At 34.4% G+C, this 19,178-nt stretch overlaps 2 protein-coding genes across 10 annotated transcripts in view; one reads left to right on the top strand and one right to left on the bottom strand.

The window, feature by feature from the left end:
* LOC120778128 (tyramine/octopamine receptor) overlaps positions 1–14,163 on the top strand; it is a 37,911-nt gene extending 23,748 nt beyond the window's left edge. For all 9 annotated transcript variants that reach the window (XM_040109835.1, XM_040109836.1, XM_040109838.1 and 6 more), the window contains exon 3: positions 10,926–14,163. In XM_040109835.1, the coding sequence (XP_039965769.1) occupies positions 11,050–12,828 (1,779 nt within the window). In that variant the 5' untranslated portion in view covers positions 10,926–11,049 and the 3' untranslated portion in view covers positions 12,829–14,163. The remainder of the gene's footprint in view (positions 1–10,925) is intronic.
* On the bottom strand, positions 8,046–8,593 carry LOC120778130. Its single transcript, XM_040109841.1, has 3 exons — positions 8,414–8,593; positions 8,261–8,349; positions 8,046–8,194 (listed from the first exon to the last, which is right to left on the bottom strand). Exons 1-3 carry the CDS (start codon positions 8,541–8,543, stop codon positions 8,108–8,110), a joined length of 306 nt encoding a protein of 101 aa, XP_039965775.1. The 5' UTR covers positions 8,544–8,593; the 3' UTR covers positions 8,046–8,107.
* Positions 14,164–19,178: the final 5,015 nt, after the last annotated feature.

Below are 19,178 nucleotides of genomic sequence, written 5' to 3' on the forward strand. Positions count from 1 at the left end.
ATGTGTTTGTTGATGTCTACTAGAAATCCATAGTAAGGGCACATAAGTTAATGACATTGAAAATATCATTATATTGAAAGTAACTTGAGGTGGGTGGCGCTTTACCCTTTATAAAAATTTGATTTCTCGATATGACCAATTTCCACTCCGCAGTATGAATTGGCAATGTCCACAATAAATATATTTGGCACAGCCACACCCACTCTTCAAGCCTTTTGAAACTACTCTTAATGTTGCTATGATTTTCTTTGGACAATGGTTCGAGTTCGCAATGTAATCAACCCCACTGCAGTACCAGAAAATCCATGTAAATCAAAAAATCTCATTTTGCGAAGATGTAATTGCAAGCTTGAGCAGGCGGACAAGTGAACAAAGATATAATATTTGCAACATATCGCAAGACTATAAAATAGAGAAAGAGTAGAGAAGAAATCTGGGAAAGGCTTCGTAAACTTTTGTGATACAGTATGTACATATAGAATATGAAATAAATAATCGATAATCATAAAGTTAATAAATCTTCATATTGGATCGTAGAAGTACCAATACGACATTATTGCTTAAGTAGGGCGTCAAAACCATTAATTTTATTTACAAACTGATTATATAGTACCCTTATGTTGGCTTGCAGAAATAGTATTACTACACAATTTCAGTAACCTCACATATAAAAACATACCAGAAGCAAAGAATTAATATGTACTGCTCAATTGATATACTACATAAAGCCACTGTAACCGAATTCTTTTTTCCAAGAGGAAATGTCCAAAATGCTTCTTACGCCTTCTATTATATAATACGAGTACATTTTCTCATGTATACTCGTATTATAATCTTCATCTATCCAAACACTTATTTGAAAAATAATACAAATTCCTAGCCAGCTGAAAATCTAGTTAAGTTAAATCAGCAATTGTAGACAGTTTGCCGCATCTCAACTGCAAATTGGCAGCAACGGAAGCAAGCATTTATCCACAAGCAGAAGCAGAAACAGTACCATCGTTCGAAAGCAAAACTGAAATAAAAATTTCGTAACGTATACAATTCACAAACGCCAATAAGAGCAAAACTAAATAAAATAGGTATTTACGAGAATATTTAGTATCTAGTTGTAGTATTTGTAGAAATGATTTTTATTGTACCCGGCAGGAAAACTATTAGTAGACAATTTGTAATTTTGTAGGCCTAAACTCGTAGTCAGAGGCATGAACAATGGCAATTTAAAATATTTTTTTTTGCCAGAAAATTATTTTATTTTATGAGAGTAAGAACACCGCATTATTAAATAAGATTTCGGCTTGATTTTACAGGAATTTAAAAAATAACCATAATTTTAAAAGTAATGGTTGTTTGTATTGATCCAGTGTCAACCGAAGCTTTTTATGGCGACCATCACTAATCCTTGTATATTCAACTAAAATCAATCGAACCAAAAAATTTGTTTTATTAGTGGATAATCTAGTGCCCTAACAAAAGGGCGGGTTAAGGGATTTTTTTTATATATCGGGCAAAAATCAAAAGTTAGTTGCTTGCAAATAATCAAAATAAAACAAAAAACTCCTTATATCAGGCACTCGCTTTTCATGTTTTGAAAAACCTGTATAAATTTCATTGAAATCTACCAAACGATCTTAGAGCTAGAGTGGTCACCAGTTCAAAAAACATAGTTTTAAAAGGTTACAGGTCTGTTTTAGTTAAAACCTAAACTTAGAACTTGGACGAAATTTAGGACAATATTCTAGAGGTGTTGTAGAATTTAATAAGACAATAAAAACATTAGATTTTTTGAAACCCATGTAAAATCTTAAGAAAAACACATTTAAAGTTTTACGCTCTATTTCCAGAGCTTATGAAAACCCTTTGCTAATTATCGAATAACTCGAAAAGTATTTGTCGAATTTCCTTAAAAGTTTTATAGAACATTAACATAAGAAAAGTGTTTACAAAAATTTTTTTGAAAATTCTGGCTACTCCAAACTCCATACTAAAAAATTATCTACATACAAATCCGATCCGATCTTAGATATCATTGCAACACATTTTAGATACATATCTACTTAGTGCTATATGTACCCCCTTGCAGGGTATTTCAATATTTAGATGCATGTTTACGTTTTTATTTACGCAAATATGTTCATATATGTTATGTACTATATGTGTACTAAAATTTTGTTTGCATGAGCAACTATGTATGTACATGAACAAATCCGTGCCCAGCATACTGAAAGCGCTGAGATGCCGGGAATGTTTCTCGCGAGTTGATGTTCGAAGATCCAAGTGTCCACGTTGCATTGTGTGTATTAAAATAAGTACTCAACCTTTTTATAGTCGAACAATAGTGAAACCTCGAAAACTGTGCTTAAAATTATCACTTGAGACTTTGAAATTTATGTGCACTTCGAAAACAAATAAAACGAGCGTATCTTTGAGATGCACATATTTTGAAGCGATTTTTATACACTCATGCAGCGAGGCCCTAAGTAAAGGCACAGTTGTGAAAGATTTAGTATTGCTAATAAAGTAGAATTGTTATGAAAGAATTTAACGATACCACGACTTTTATTATGATTGATCAATGCAAATAGAGGGAGTGTGAAAATACATAAACCCCATGCATACGTATATGTATTTGTATGTATGTATGTGCTCACGTTGTTTTAAAAAGCGTTGACGTCTACCATACATGTACATAAGTATGTGGGTAAAATATGTTTATACAACATTTGTTTACATATAAATTCAATTATACACTATATAATGTGGCAGTATGAATGAATGCATAGTTCCCGTTGATGTAGTGAATCTGCCACGGCCATTCTTAATGAACTGTGGTGTATCAAAGATATTTGATTAGCTCGGCTAACGCAAAAAAAAACAAATTAACAGACCCTAGCGTGACGTAGGCAGCAAAATGTGATAATATAAAAGAAAACAATATTTTTCTACTATAAAATTATACTATTTTCGTAATTAAATTGTATGCTATACTACTGGGGGCAAAAATTTGTAAGACTTTTTAATTTAAGTATTACGCGAAAACCCATTCGTCGAAATATTTTTTTTTCCTAGGTTGATATGACTATCTGCGCCAAATGTCTTTTCAAAATAATCATTAGTGTTTAGTTTACGCTTGTCTTTCTGAAGTATATAAAATGCATTCGGCGATTTTTACGATGAGTGAAATTATTTAAGAAGAGAAAGAAGAAATTATTTAACAAAGAAGTTCCATTAAATTTTTTGTGCGCATCCAAATTTCTAGTGCTGAAAGGTTTGGTGATCATTGATCGTCTCGAACAAGAGTTTTTGATTGGTACAAATTATTCGAAGAGGGTCGAGAATGTGCTGACGACGAATCACGTCCGGGACAGCCAACAACTTCAGATGTTGATCAACACGTCAATAAAATAAAGAAATGGGTGCTTGAGAACCGACGATAAACAACCAGATATCTTACCAGCGTCGAAATATCAGGTGGATCAGTGAAAACCATTTTGAAAGATCATTTGGGCCTAAGAAAAGCGAAAGCCCGATTGGTTTCGAAATCTCTCAGTTTTTTCGAAAAATAGCGTCGCGTTAAAATCTGTAAAACAAAGCTTTCCTTTCCTTACTTACGGACCGGAAACAGACGATCAGTCGGCCGAATATCGTGGCAAAGAGAAGCCGAAGCCGAAAGCCACGAAAAATTACGTCAAAGCAGGCCAAAAATTCAGGTTATATTAACAATTTTCTTCGATTATCGAGGTGTGGCGCACTCCGAATTCTTTCCGACCGGCCAAACTGTCAACAAAGAATACTTTTTGGGTGTTGTGCGTCGTATGCGTGAAGCTATTCGCAAAAACTCTTGGTATTTGCATCAAGATAATGCACAGTTGCATTGATTCTTCGTGAGTTTTTCGCCAACTTTTCAACCAATATCGTTCCGCAACCACCGTATTCGCCTAATTTAGCTCCGTGTGACTTCACACGATTCAGCAAACTCAAACGACCGCTCCGGGAAAACCGTCTCGAGTCAATTGAAGACATTAGACATAGACATAGATTTTGAAAAATAAATTGTGAATTTTAAAATTATGAGCAATGTCTTACTGTATTTTGCTCATAATAGTATATTCCTTTAATGCAACGCATCAAAATATTTGGATAGCAGGAATGACCACAGTGACAAATTCAAAAGGACATCTACAGACTGAATTTCATGACAGCGATATTGAAATCAAGCTGCATACTTGTAAAATAAACTCAACTAAAAGGGCTAAAACTAATATACGTTAGTACATGGAAAGCATCAATCAGAGGATCGGAAATCAGTGCATGAAGGTTATTAAGGGTCTGGAGCAATGTCATGCATACGCAGGTCTAAACCACATTATTTTTGAGAAATATTATCTCTTTAATTTCATTAAAACATCACACGTAACCGGTTTTTCAATGGGAACGCTACAAAAGTAGACCGATAGAGACAGCAAACGACGCACTTTTTCCCCGCTCTTTTGACATTTCTCTTCAGTAAGGTTTACTATTTCATCATGGAGAGATATACGATCCAACAACGAGTCGAAATTATTAAAATTTACTACGTACATAGATACGTTACGTCCAATTTATAGTCGACATAATCGTCCTGTCATATCAACAATGAGTGTCTAGTGGAAAAATTTGAATTCAGTGAGACAAAGAAGTGCCCGTAATGTCGAGAATATTGCTGCCGCTAGCGCATCAATTTAGGAAGACCCAAATCAGTTTCTCACTCGTCGTTTTCAAGCGTTACAAGATCATATTGACGCAAGAACTGAAGCCATTTGACCACCAGAATCGTCGTATCGTATCTTCAGCGATGAGGCTCATTTCTGGCTGAATGGCTTCGTCAATAAGCAAAATATAGTCATAATTGCATCCCGAAAAAATTACGGTTTGGTGCGGATTATGGGCCGGCGACGTCATTGGGTCGTACTTCTTCCGAGATGATCAAAACCGCCACTATACTGTGAATGGAAATCGTTACCGTTCAATGATAACTGATTATTTTTGGCCCGAATTGGGTAATATGGTTTTGGACAATATGTGGTGCCAACAGGACGGCGCCACAACACAAGCCACATAGCGAATGTCACAATCGATTTATTGAAAACCAAGTTGGTTGAACGTGTTATCTCACGAAATGGCCCAGTCAATTGGCCGCCTCGGTCGTGCGATTTGGCGCAGTTCGATTATTTCCTGTGGGCGAACTTCGTTGGAATAACGAAATTGCAGCAATATCAGCCGATTTATGTTTGAAAACCAAAATTGGGTTCAGTGTTTGGACTTCTACTACCGTGCTCGTGGTGGACATGCAAAAGAAATCGAGTTCCATACATAATGGCATCGAATGTACTTTCACAGAAATAAAGAAACCAAACCAAACCGTTTTTGTTTTACTTTTTTATCGCTCTTATTGAAAACCCCGTTATATGAGAATTTTCAAACATTCGATTGACTTTACACCATGTACGTATGTATATTGGTGGATAGTAAGTGACCTTAAGTGAAACCCAGGAAGCATTTTATTAGTATGGGACATGTTAATCGCATATAGACTGGCAAAAATAGATAAAATAAATAAACCAACAATTTTTTCTAACAATCCTTATGCCGAATATTTCGGTCTTTGTGTGAGTTATACACATAACCTTCCGATGTTTTTTGGCTGTAATTTTTTTAAAAAATTAAAAACTTTGATTCTGGTAGTGAATTATTTTTATTTATCATGTAAATGGCCGCCGCCACAGTTGATTGTCATTTGAGCCCTTTTTATGGCATTTTCCATCACTTTGGCCAGAACTTCCGGCGATAGGTCCTCACATTCTTGACGGATACTGTCTTTAAGAGCTGCTTCTGAGGCTTGTTGACATAAGCCCGCGACTTCAAAAAGCCCCGCAAGAAGAAGTCTGGAGCGGCCAAATCAGGCGATCTTGGTGGCCAGTGCAAATCGCCAAAACGGGAGATTAGGCGTCCGGGAAATGCATCCTTCAGCATATCGGTTGTGGCACGTGCAGTGTATGCCGTTGCACCGTCCTGTTGGAACCACATGTTTTCCAATCCCAATTCATCAAGTTGAGGCAAAAATAACTAGTTGATCATTGCTCTGTAGCGCTCACCACTCACAGTAACCGTTTGGCCTGCGACGTCTTCGTAGAAAAAAGGTCCGATGACTCCTCCAGCGAAAATAGCACACTATATAGTGACTTTGAGCGAGTGTAATGGCTCTTCGTGGGTTTCACGCGGATTTGCAGTGCCCCAGAAGCGTAAATTTTGCTTATTTACGTACCCGCTAAAATGGAAATGGGCCTCATCACTCATGATTATTTTTGATGAAAAATCATCTTCCTTTTGGTGGTGATTAAGGATGGATTGAGCGTATGTTAGACGCGATTGGCGGTCAGCAGCTAACCGGACTTTTCCGGACGGAAACATCTTCTAACCTTGTACCAAAATTCGCTGGAAACACCGTCGACTGATACTCATTTGCGTGTCATGTCGTCTGGTCGATGTCGACGGCGCTTCCATGGCATCCTCGGCAACAGCAGCAATATTCTCTGCAGAACGGCTACTCCGGGGTCTGCCATCTCGTGTTGCGTCGGTCTCTTCGAAGCGAGCGGCTAAACGTCGCAGTATTTCACCAGTAGGCGTCAGACGGCCAGGAAATCTGCGACGAAATTCACGTTGTGCCAAAGTCACCGACCGCTTATTGGTAAAATAAATAGTCACAAATAACCCGCGTTCTGGAGCAGTGTAGCGTACCATTGTTTATTTACGTCACAAATGTCAAAACAGAACTCTCTAATGTCAATTGTAAAATTTATAGCATCTTCTGATAGGAGTATTACTTGTGCGCCACCCATATATTTACAAAACTGCCGGCTTTATCCTTGCAAGTTACAAAAGTGTGAAATGTTTGGTAACACCCGAACTTGGCCATCCTTACTTGTTGATATATCGAACTTTTAGTTTTTAATAAAACTGTTGAATTGGCAGTTGGTGATGTTGTCTTTCCATTTCCATTTTTACCTACGTATTTTCACACCATCGTAAGAGTTGACGAAACGATGTGTTCCGTATAAATTTGGATGATACAGCTTGAATGGTTTGTTCTTTATATAAGTATATTAACCTATTATGGAGCGGGGTCACGTGCACTTTTAAATATTTCAAAGCAAAGTTCCCCTCTCGAATACAATTCGTTGTACTAAATAACAGTTGGGCTTCTTAATTTGGGTTTTGTGAGCATGGCAGTGGTCTGATTACACCCAGTTGTATGGTATATGTCAACCAAGTTATATCAAGATATCTTAATTCTTAGTCAAGCTACATCTTGTGACGTACAGACGGACAGACAGTCAGCCGGATTTCAAATCGTCTTGTCATCGTGATCATTTATACATATGTATGTACATACATAACTCCATATCTCGATTAGTTTTACGCAAACCAAACCACCGTTAGTTGAGCAAAACCATTATTCTCTGTTGCAACATGTTGTGAAAGTGGAAAAATTAAAAATATACGTACATATGTACAAGTATATCTCAATACAGGCATCAAAACACAGACAAAACGAACAAACTTTCAGTTGGATATAGAAAATTAATGACTTCTTATGTACAAAGAAATAGTTTTTAATTGTAAAAAGCTTGCCCACTTCTCATTCATCCGAAACTTCACCACATCTTTCGAATCATTAACTACAAACCCTTTAAAAAGATCGTATTTTGTCGAGCTCTAAAAATTAGATTTGATCAAATGGTTTGAAAAAGGTAAGATATCAGATACTGCGTACAGGATGTCTAAGACCTAAGGATACCAAATACAACGATTATTTATTTTCAAATCCTTAAAAAACTGCTTTTGTTTCACATCATACATAAAAAATCATAATGATGGAAAAAATATGAAGAAATTAGTACATTATAAACATACATACATAATTGGTACTTACATATGTATGTATATCGATATTATTAAATGTGTAACCTCCAAAAATTTTAAGTCCTTTCGATTTAGTTCGGGTATAAGATACTTAAATTAGTGTCTTGTAGAGAAAGAACTATCTTCTTTTAGTAATTTTAGGAATTCAAAATCCTATGCATTCGTTTCTTTGTATTGCCTTTTCGTTACGTTTGTAGTTCACGAAATTTCCCTTCAGATCCGGGTTTGATGACTGTAAATAGGTTCAAATTATGGTAGTAAAAATTTGTAGAATATTATACAAATGTGTTATGCATACCTCTTTGGCATGTAAAAACAAACACATTCGCAAACAATTCACATCTTTTCTGAGATCGCTTTCCAGTCCATTTGCAACTTTCAAATCGCCTGAAAATAAATTGAAGTTCTCTTATAAATTACTCCAGTTACTCACAAGTGTTTTAAAACCCACTTAAATTTGTGCACGTCAGATCTAAGCAAATTTGTGTTAAACGCCCCATCTCCTCAAACATGTCAAACGGATTGCAATATATTTGATTTATATTAAAAACAATGAAAAGATGAAACAACACGAAATACATGAAAACCAAATTTTTTCCAACTTTCTATGATTGTAAATCTGAACTACTATGAAATTCTATACCCAGCGCTAGTTATTCTAAACTAATAATGCCTTCGTTAGCAGAAGTTTTAGAAAATAAATGTTGTCAGTGCTTGGCTGCTTAGTTCTTGTTGGAATCTCCGATATCTTACAATCAATCAAATGAAATAAATCTAATAAAAGTCTTCTATGTTTTAAAGTTGTGTATAAAAATACGGTATCTAAAGCAATTATGGACGGTAATTAATATAATTAACCTTGAATATCAGCGTAACCTGTGCATAAGAGCCCGTTAAGTGCAATGCTAACGAAACAAACTAAGATAAAAACTCAGTCTTCTTTGTTTTGTTCAAACATTGTATTACTTACCAATGAATGTCAGGATTATATCTAAAAACATAACGGGTTGAGCGTGAATCAGTGAAAACAAAGTTAACTGTAGTGAATAATCTCAGAAACCAGTTATCTAAACTGTTAACTGGTAAATATTAGACACCTTCTAGATATGTGAGAAGTCTCTCTAATGGTAAATAAAATACGCGAAAATCAAAAGAATTTAATTAAAATTATATTATAAAGAGAGTAAGCGCGTTGCAGTTCGATTTCGCTCATTTTCGCACTGGAACTATACTATATGAGATATAAAGTCAGCCGGAAGTTCGAAAGTCTTTATAATACACAATCACCATAATACGGTCTTCATTAGCTCCCCACCCCGTTGGTAATAACGTAGAGCAAACACTAAACTGATTATATATGAATAGACACCATAAACAAATTATAATAAAAAATAACGGCACTTTGGACTGCGAATCGCTGCAAGTGTTGTTACCTTTCTAACAGAATTTATGGCAAAGCTAAGTACGTACATACATATTTGTACTCATGATATTAGTGTTGTGTGACGGTTTAGTACTTACCAATATCACTAAATTTTGCTACTGAATGTCACCACGCTAATCGAAGTATCTTCTTTTAACTTCGGAAGGAAAAATTCAAACTGCGCCGGAATTATTATACTAGATTTCGTTCATATTCAACTCGAAACAATATTATGATTAAGAAAACAAGTTTTTTGAATTTCTATAATATAATTATATTACATATACATATGTATGTATATATGTATATATATATATATGTAAATATGTATGTATTATATTATTAACCCAAACGGTATAAAGTTGACTAGGAAATGAAATATAACCTATATTCCGGTAGGAGTATGATGCGGCTGGAGAAATATTTCAGCTCATTGGAATTACTTTTGGCATTAATTTAAAGTATGCTCGAGAATATCCTTTGTTATTCTATTGAACTTTATTAGGAATATGTACATTAGGGTGTGCCATTTTGAGGCAACCTTTTTTTTCAACTGAAAAACAGGCTCAAAACTTTCAAAATGTGTAAAAAAAAAAGTCACTCAAAAGATGAGCTCTTAATATTAATATTAAGAGGTGCCTCTTTCAAATTTTCTGTTTTCCATATAAATTACATGGAAAAACAGTCATTTTTTTTTGTGGTGGTTATTGTGCGGAGGTATGTGCACGCGATTGCTGCCAGTAGGGATGGTAAACTCGATTCCGATTCTACTCGAAAATCGAGTTTTCTCGTAAAATGATCGATTTTTCAGAATCGATCCTCAGTAGTCGATGTCGATTAAGAATCGATTCTTGACATTCGAAAAATCGATTATTTTACGAGAAAACTCTATCGGTTAGTTAATAATGTGTGAGTTTTTCAGTACTGAAGAAAAATGCAAATAAGTTCCAATCTTCCTCAAACTTCAATATATATGCAATATATCGTCACCTGAAATGCAAAATAACGTATCATCAAAAAAATCGAAATTGAGTGTCTTATTGATTATGATTCACTACTTCAAATTACAAACATAATATTACATATATCCAACATTTTCAGGTTCTGCGCTCAGATATAAACCAGTTATATTAAATTTTTTTCACTCTTGTTCCATTTTATTTCGTATTTCATTCATGCCACTGTAAATTTCTGAAAATGTTGTTACGTTATTTTGCATTTCAAGTGACGATATGATGTGATATTTTAATAAATTTAAGTAGACGTGTTTTCTTAAACGCATTACTGCTTAGAATTAAATATGATTGAAATACCTCAGTCCATGCTGAGTTAGCATAAGGTTTTGCTCACACATTTCTACGAATTTAATATTAGTCCGCTACTGAACTTAGCCCTTTATTATTTGTTTTATTCGAGATGTTTAGAATTAGCAATATAATTTGTAATTAAGTTGAAATATTTAATAATATATGGTACTGTTATAAAATATATTTGTTGATTTTTAAATTCTAACAATTTCTTCATTCACTGTGTGTTTCAGATCAAATCTTACATGAGTTAAACCTTGAATAGGTAAATATACCTTCGCGTGTCGCTTTCTAATAAACAATAAAAGAGCTTTAACGGGTTGCAGCGAAATAACGGTAAAGATTGTAAAATGCAAAATGCCACCAACTCAGCAACAAGCATTATTGTTGCTAAATATTTCGAACGGCATGTATGCGGCTCCAAAGAACTATGGTTTAAACAAACATACGGAAACTTCATTAACGAATGTTTCGAACTCAATAGGCCCACATTTAAGCACCACTGTAACAACAACAACCACCTACGTAAGTGCCTCAACAATTAACAACAGCCAATTGGGGACGGTCGATGGGTGTAGCAGCACTGCAGTTACTGAAAAGTTCTACTGGAGCCACTTTGGGATACAGCTGGCAGTGCCCGAATGGGAAGCTATCCTTACTACCATAGTGCTCTCCGTTATAATAGTACTAACTGTAATTGGGAATGTACTAGTCATTTTAAGTGTATTCACCTACAAGCCGCTACGAATAGTCCAAAACTTTTTTATTGTTTCGCTGGCCGTGGCCGATCTAACGGTCGCATTACTCGTATTACCATTCAACGTAGCGTACTCGATACTTGGGCGTTGGGAATTTGGTATACACGTTTGTAAGATGTGGCTAACTTGTGATGTTTTGTGCTGTACGTCGTCAATACTCAATTTGTGCGCAATTGCCCTCGATCGCTATTGGGCCATAACGGATCCCATTAATTATGCCCAAAAGCGTACAGTGGGTCGTGTTCTGCTATTAATAGCCGGTGTTTGGATACTGTCATTAGTAATAAGTTCACCACCGCTAGTAGGATGGAATGATTGGCCGGATGAATTTACAAGTGCCACACCGTGTGAATTAACCTCTAATCGAGGTTATGTGATATACTCTTCATTGGGATCGTTTTTCATTCCCTTAGCAATAATGACTATCGTATACATCGAAATCTATATTGCAACCAGACGACGACTGCGTGAACGCGCCAAAGCTTCGAAAATAAATACGATTGTAAGGAAGAGTGGTGATAAGGACACCTCAGCCGTAAATAATGCAAGTGGCAGGCGAGAAAGCTATGCTCTAGGCTCGTTTTGTTTGGCTATATTGAGTTGCGGCAAGTCCTCCGTGCAATCAACCTCGTCAGTTGCAATACAAAATGATCAAGACTCGGTTAGCAGTGAGACGAATGCCAATAACGAAATACAGGGTGCGGATAATAAGCAGGAAACAGAGCAACGTATAGTTGTTGTGGCACAACGAACGAAAAAAACGCGACGTGCAAAAATTAAGGATTCTATAAAACAGGGAAAAATGCGAGTTAAAAAACAACAGCTACAGCCAAAAAACGGTGATGAACCAAACGACGATAAAAAGAATGCTAGTGTCGACATAGCTGGCACAGACGAATTACTACTCATGGTCGCCGAAAGTAAAGAACTAGAAAATTGTGAGAATTCAACAAGCTTGCGGAAACTTGCTGCCGAGTGCACAGAACCAATCGATTCAAACAATGACGATAACACTTCGCTGAAAATAACGCCGCCACAATCTTCAACAGGCGCCACATCCACTGCGGCAATGCCGTTACAGAAGAAACCCGCAGGCGTATATCAATTCATTGAGGAAAAACAGAAGATATCACTGTCGAAGGAAAGACGAGCTGCACGCACATTGGGCATTATTATGGGTGTGTTTGTTATTTGTTGGCTACCTTTCTTTCTGATGTACGTCATCCTGCCTTTCTGCGATTACTGCTGCCCAACAAACAAGTTAAAGAATTTCATTACATGGTTGGGCTACATAAATTCGGGTCTAAATCCAGTTATTTATACAATATTCAATTTGGACTATAGGCGTGCGTTCAAAAGACTTCTCGGATTTAATTAAAAGGGATTCATATATGTTAATACTACTGAATGTCGATATAGGTTTACTTACATATTTCAATGTTAGTAATAATGTATATGAATGCACGAGTATATACATACTTACAGATGTATGTATTTCTATATAGTATCATAATTTGTATAACTTTGTATAATGAAATCAATAATTTATTTTATATACATACGATTTAATATTATAGTGAACCAACTGTTATCCTATTAATTATAATTTATATACTCATTGTTAATAGATTGTATTAGAAATTTGAATAAATAATAGCAAATATAAATATAGTACATACATACAATGTATATATGTGAAAAAAAGTCAGAGGAAGTTACAGTTTTAAAAACATTTTCATTGGCCATGGTGCAGCATAGCTAGAATGTAACCTTTACTTACTAGAATGTATCCTTAAATAGCATTGTAATATTCTTGCTAGCATTTATTCTTTAAGACACAATTCGCCTTATTCTCTAAACAGTGGAAACTTAGTTTTACATACAAATATCAATTTCTGTAAATTCACACTTCAAAATATTTTGTATTTCTACTAAATGTCTTCAGAATAAGTATCAATAACAAAAGCATATTAGTTTTTGTGAAAGCTAGACTGTAATTTTCAATCCACAAATCTTCATTTAACGCCAAATACTAACTAATTGATTATATTGTAGAAGCTAATTTATAAGGGGTGTTTGTACATTAACTGCATTAAATTATCTGAAAATAGTATGATACTTTGTATATTATATATAGGAAGTTACATAAATACAAAAGCTCTTTGCTTTAAAGCATATTTACCGGAGGAGTAAAATTATTTAATCAAAATTTAATCAAAAATTAATAGAATATTTAAAATATAATGAGATCAAGAAAGACCCGTTTTGACATTACTTATGAACGGTGTGTAATTGTAGCATTTAAATAAGTTATTAATTCTTAAGCTAAAGTTCTCTTAACTCTAAATATTAGGAATGAAAGTTGTTAACCGATAGAAATCTTTGTTAAGTACTTTAGTTGTGAATAAAAAATGCGTGTGTATATAATTTTTATGATAAACCTTTTGTATTATTTATATATGTATACGAGGATAGACTTTTATATTTCAGGATTAAAGAATAAAAACAAATATTAATCATCGAAAATCGACTTATTGTTTTTCAAAAATGCTCTCCGTTAATATCTATACACTTTATACACTTCTGTTGATATTTTAGTTTATTAATGAGAAAAAATTCCATGGACAGATCGAGTTACAAACAGTGAAGTTTTGAGAAGAGTGAACCGCAATAAAGAGTTGTTAAGGACTATAAAACAAAGAAAAGCAGCCTACCTAGGACATATTATGAGGCACTCTAAGTATGAGGTCCTACAAATAATTATCCAAGGAAAAATTGAAGGCAAACGGGGTATTGGCCGTAAACAACTTTCGTGGCTTCGAAACATTCGACAATGGACAGGAATCCAGAACATTGGCAACCTTATAGATGTGGCGAGAGATAGAGAGAAATATGCTGCGATAATTCAAAATCTGTGATATTTTTTTTTTTTTCTTTCAATATACAATATATAGTATATATTTAACATATAAACAATACATTATTATATTAATATTAAGCTTATTAATATTGTACATATTATTAAATGTTATATGATCACCAATATTCGAATACGAATTGGCAAATAAAGATGTCAAGTCAGGACTGTGGATGACTCATAAAATCGATGTTTCGAGTGCTCAAAAATGCAGTTCTTTCAATCAATGTGTGTGTGAAAGTTCGCATTATCGTGATGAAGATTGATCTTCGGCGATGGGTTTTGCTGATTTTTTGAATGACAACTGGCAAACATATGGTTGTTTATCACCCGGAATTTACTGTTCTACGTTTTTCCAGTGGTATGGTTGCGATATGTGAAGTTCTTCCCAAAAAAACCCACAATTTACATGGAAGTGCTTCGTGCGCGTACAACGTTGGATTCAGCTTATCTCGGAATACCCCTACAGTCGACTGCTCTTTACTTTTTGGCCCATACGCGAAATCCTCAATACAACGATGTCAAGATTTTAAGATGTATTGAAGCACTGCATCATATTTTTTAAAATTTCTCTCAACCAATCGGCACGAACCTTTTCTTGAAAGATTTACAATTGATTGGGATCCAACGTGAACAAAATTTGTTTACAGTCAATTGTTCATGCAATATTGACGATGTTAGTTCCACTAATGCTTATAGTTGTCTCAATCTCGCGATAAATCACTTGACGATCTTGCAGTATCAGTTTGTACACAGCATCAATAGTTTCCGGAACAACAACAACTAATGAACAAAATCCATCTTGGAGTGATCGACGACCTCGATTGAGTCGATAAACACTTACCAATTTTAAAACAAAATTTAATGTTGGCTCTTTGTTCGAAGATCATTTTCACATCGACAACACAAACATACTGACACTTAAAACGCAATAACTTCACTTCCAATCGATGAAATGTCATGAAATTCTCACTGGACAATCGATAAAGATAGCAGATTCTAACGCACCAGTCGACATAGAGATGGCGCCACCAGGGGGCGCTAGAAGAAAAGTCCTGTTTACTTTGGAACCCACCTTGTAAGTGGAGAGTATGGTTTGTCATTTCATCGTGTCACGTTTCACTTTGGTACAACGCTTGGAAATTCTCCAAGCTGACGATCTTGGAAAAGTTACAAATTCAGATTAGTCGAAAAATCTTCTTCTCAGTTGAGCTCCATTTCTGGCTAATTGGCTTCGCAAATAAACAAAGTTGTCGTTATTGGGGTGAATCAAATCCGCGTTTGGTTCAGGTTGTGAATTAGTCGTCGTAAATTTGCGTGAACGGGTGGAGATATGCAAATGGAGCCTTGGTGGCAGAGCACATTTTGGCAAAATTTGACTGCTTTATTTCATTTTACATCACGTACTTTTGGTTGGTAGACCCTTTATATGGGGGCTAAGGAAAGTATTGGCCCGATGCGGAACATTTTTGATATACAGAAAAAAAGGAAAGGATTTTCTCCGAATTTCAATAATATACTATCTTCCACAGGTTACAGATTTCTGGATACTTGGCACAGTATTGGTGCGGTTTTGGTAATTTTTAGATTCGAGAAATATAACTGTTTTATAACTTATATACATATGTATATATTATAAATTCAGAGGAATGCGTTTTCTTTCAATATAAATTTTTATTTTAAGAATCAAAAGGCGTTTGTAAATAAGGTAACTACTTGAATTTTATATAGTTTCTAAATAATTGATTAAATATCGTTGCAGATAGAACTTTTGATATCCTAAACATTGGATGTACAAAGAATGTCAACGAATTTATCTTCGAAGGCTTCTACAACGATTATAGCGGTAAACCCGTTTTTCAATACCATTTTTTATATACATACATTTGCCATAAGCCTCAGTTTCTGCGATAACCTTTCCATTGTTGCTAAATTTCTTTCCATCGAGCATTCTCTTGAGGTCTGAGTCACTGGGGCCTTGGTTTGTGAAATTTTTGTCGAAATGTAACCGTTGATGAGTGAGTTGTGGAAATTTAAAAATGGGTTATTTAAATGTATATTTTAGAGACAAGAGACAAAAACAAAACCAATTTGAATTTCATATTTAAGGGATTTTCATAAAGAAGGGAAAAGGTTCGAAAAACTATCACGCGTTTATATTATCGGCTTATTTAGAGGATTGGATCGATTTTAATTTGCAAGTCAAATTAAATATCTGGATATGAATTGGGTCTCTCAGCCTAGTAAGTTTAAGGGGGGAGCCTAATTTAGAAGCTTCAAGAAATCGAATTTTTTTTACTTAAATCTCTTGAAAAATAACACAGGTCAACACGATTTTTTGGTCTGACATCTACATGTTAAATTTTAGTTTCTCCTACGACAAAAATAAGGAAAAAAATTTTTTTTCCGGTTAAAGTTTGCTTTCGTAGAAATTAGAGCAATTTTTCGATTTTTAAGCAGAAATGACTGATTTTTATATTTTTTCTACAATTTCACTATAGATTATAATTAGAAAACTTTTTTTTAGATACAAGAGTTGTTTTTATTCAAGATGTGTGATAAACAATAATATATAAATGTAAAATAACAAGAAATTACTGTCTAAAAGTGCATATTTTTTGTATTTCTTTTATGCTCATATGAGCTCTCTCGTATTAAACACCAAATATACTTATCGATGTAGATCAGCCAAAAGCAAACTTGAAGAACTAAAGATTAATATTTTAGTGTTTTTCAATGTCTAGAATCAGAATCAAAGCATGAGAACAGAAACCCAAAAAAAAATATTTTTTTTGTTGACCGGTGTAATCTATGAATATGTCCCCAAAGTTTTAAATGGGAATTTGAAATATTTTCGAAGCTAGAAGGAAAATAGTGACCGAACGTCTAGCAGATATATACATACATACATATGTATATGACCGATTGGGCAGAAAGCGACAACTTTGACGCGCGATTTCTCGGTTTTTCATGTTTGCGATTTTTCTTAATTGGCGGGCAGGATAGAAAAAAAACTAAACGTCGTATGGAATTGGGACAAAGTTTACTATCTTCGGCATTAAATTATCTTCTTTTTAAAGTAAAAAAACTAAGAAAAGTCAAGATTGAATATATTTTTCAACAACATAAAATAAATTTTTTTTGGTCAAAAACCACTTCTTTCAATTTTTAAAAAATTTCTAAAATTTTACACTTTTTTTTGGAATTTTTTTAGTTTAACTAGAAGATAAATTATTAAAAAAATATGTATGAATCTTTTTAAATTTTTTGTTTCCGATAGAAATTGCGACCTGCAACATGCCCGCCGTCCGACAAATGCATATGTGAGTTGCATCGGGCAATTGCTTCCCAAAGGCAGAATATTAAAGATTTCGTATCCAAAAAATTTGTGAATGATGTTTAAATATTTAACTATAAACCCTAGAAATTTTACTTTAATCACTTATTTCTTTCCCTCCCAAAAAAATCCTCAAACAAATCGATTTTTCGAAGCCTCTAAAGCAGGCTCCCCTTAAGTTCACTCGAAAAGAAAATAAGCAGTATATGGTACATATGTACATGTGTTGAAGGATTAAAAGACATTCAAAATTTTCTCTCCAATAACTGCAGCAAATAGTTATTTTCGATGAAGATACCAGTAATAAGAGACCAATTGTTGCAATTTGTTCCCAGCCCTAAACACAAAGTTAGTCATCTTACTTAACGTCTGTCTAAGCAATGGAAACTAACGCAGATACTGAGGTATCCTGTACATAAATAAATAAAGCACTTTCGATTGAAAATTCTATCTATATCGAATTCGATTTCGATACGGCATGAATGAATATGACTATAAATTATAAGATGTATAACAAATAGTATTAACTATCTAACTAATTAAATTTTTCAACAAAAAATAATTTAATGATGTATGTATGTGTACACATAGAAATGTTAGTCACTAAAATGATTGTAAGAAGGAAAATTTTGTTTGTAATGTATATATGTATGATAATATTTAAAAATAAATCTGATTAATTATAAAAATTTTGTAAAAATAGACCAAAATAGAAGTACGAGCATAAATTATAAACATGTAAGTTCCGAAGTAAATAAGTTAAATAAAAATAAAATTGAAACTTCATTTTTTCATTGTTTATAAGGAAAACTCGTATTCTAGGCAGTGATAACCAATATAATGACCCATATCCAGTCACGAGGGAACCGATGCACCAGTTTTCTGTAACCTATAGGCAACCATAGCAATAACCAAACAAACCTTTTTTAGTAGCAACAAGTCACGATTTCGGAAACTGTAATATATAAATTGAAAGAATTAGCGCGGAAACTAACACATACACACCTTGCAACTCCTAAGGTCTTTTCGTAAAAAAGGTATGATGATTACACGTACACAAAAGTTTCAGTTAGTATTGTCAATTGAGCCTTAAGAAAGCCAGGTAAACTTTAACGAAAAACTCTGATACCGCTGTTGAGTAATTAACCAGTGATTTAATCGTTGGCTTGCACGAAAATAGCCAATGCAATGACCATAACTCTTCCGCAAAACCTTTCTCTCGAAAACTCGTCGACTTATCAGAAGTTGTCATCGTCTATGCATCTGCACCATATAGCAGAACGGAGATGATGAGAGACTGGTAGAGTTTGGTCTTTGTTCGGCGAGAGAGGACTTTAGTTCTCTATTGCCTACAGGAGTTATTCTGCGTTGGATTTCTAGACTTACGTTGTTATTGGTGTTAATCCTGGTTCCAAGATAGACGAAATTATCCACGACTTCGAAGTTATAACTATTAACAGTGACGTGCGCGCCA

The sequence above is a fragment of the Bactrocera tryoni genome, chromosome 5 (assembly GCF_016617805.1).
Source record: "Bactrocera tryoni isolate S06 chromosome 5, CSIRO_BtryS06_freeze2, whole genome shotgun sequence".
Classification (NCBI taxonomy): Eukaryota; Metazoa; Arthropoda; class Insecta; order Diptera; family Tephritidae; genus Bactrocera; species Bactrocera tryoni.

Bases quoted from the DNA above. Each gene is read 5' to 3' on its own strand.
- LOC120778130 (XM_040109841.1), bottom strand. From the start codon at position 8,543: ATGTATTTCGTGTTGTTTCATCTTTTCATTGTTTTTAATATAAATCAA. The intron at 8,350-8,413 runs GTGGGTTTTAAA...ATTTATTTTCAG, and splicing joins TCTGACGTGCACAAATTTAA to GCGATTTGAAAGTTGCAAAT. The intron at 8,195-8,260 runs GTATGCATAACA...ACCTATTTACAG, and splicing joins TGTTTTTACATGCCAAAGAG to TCATCAAACCCGGATCTGAA.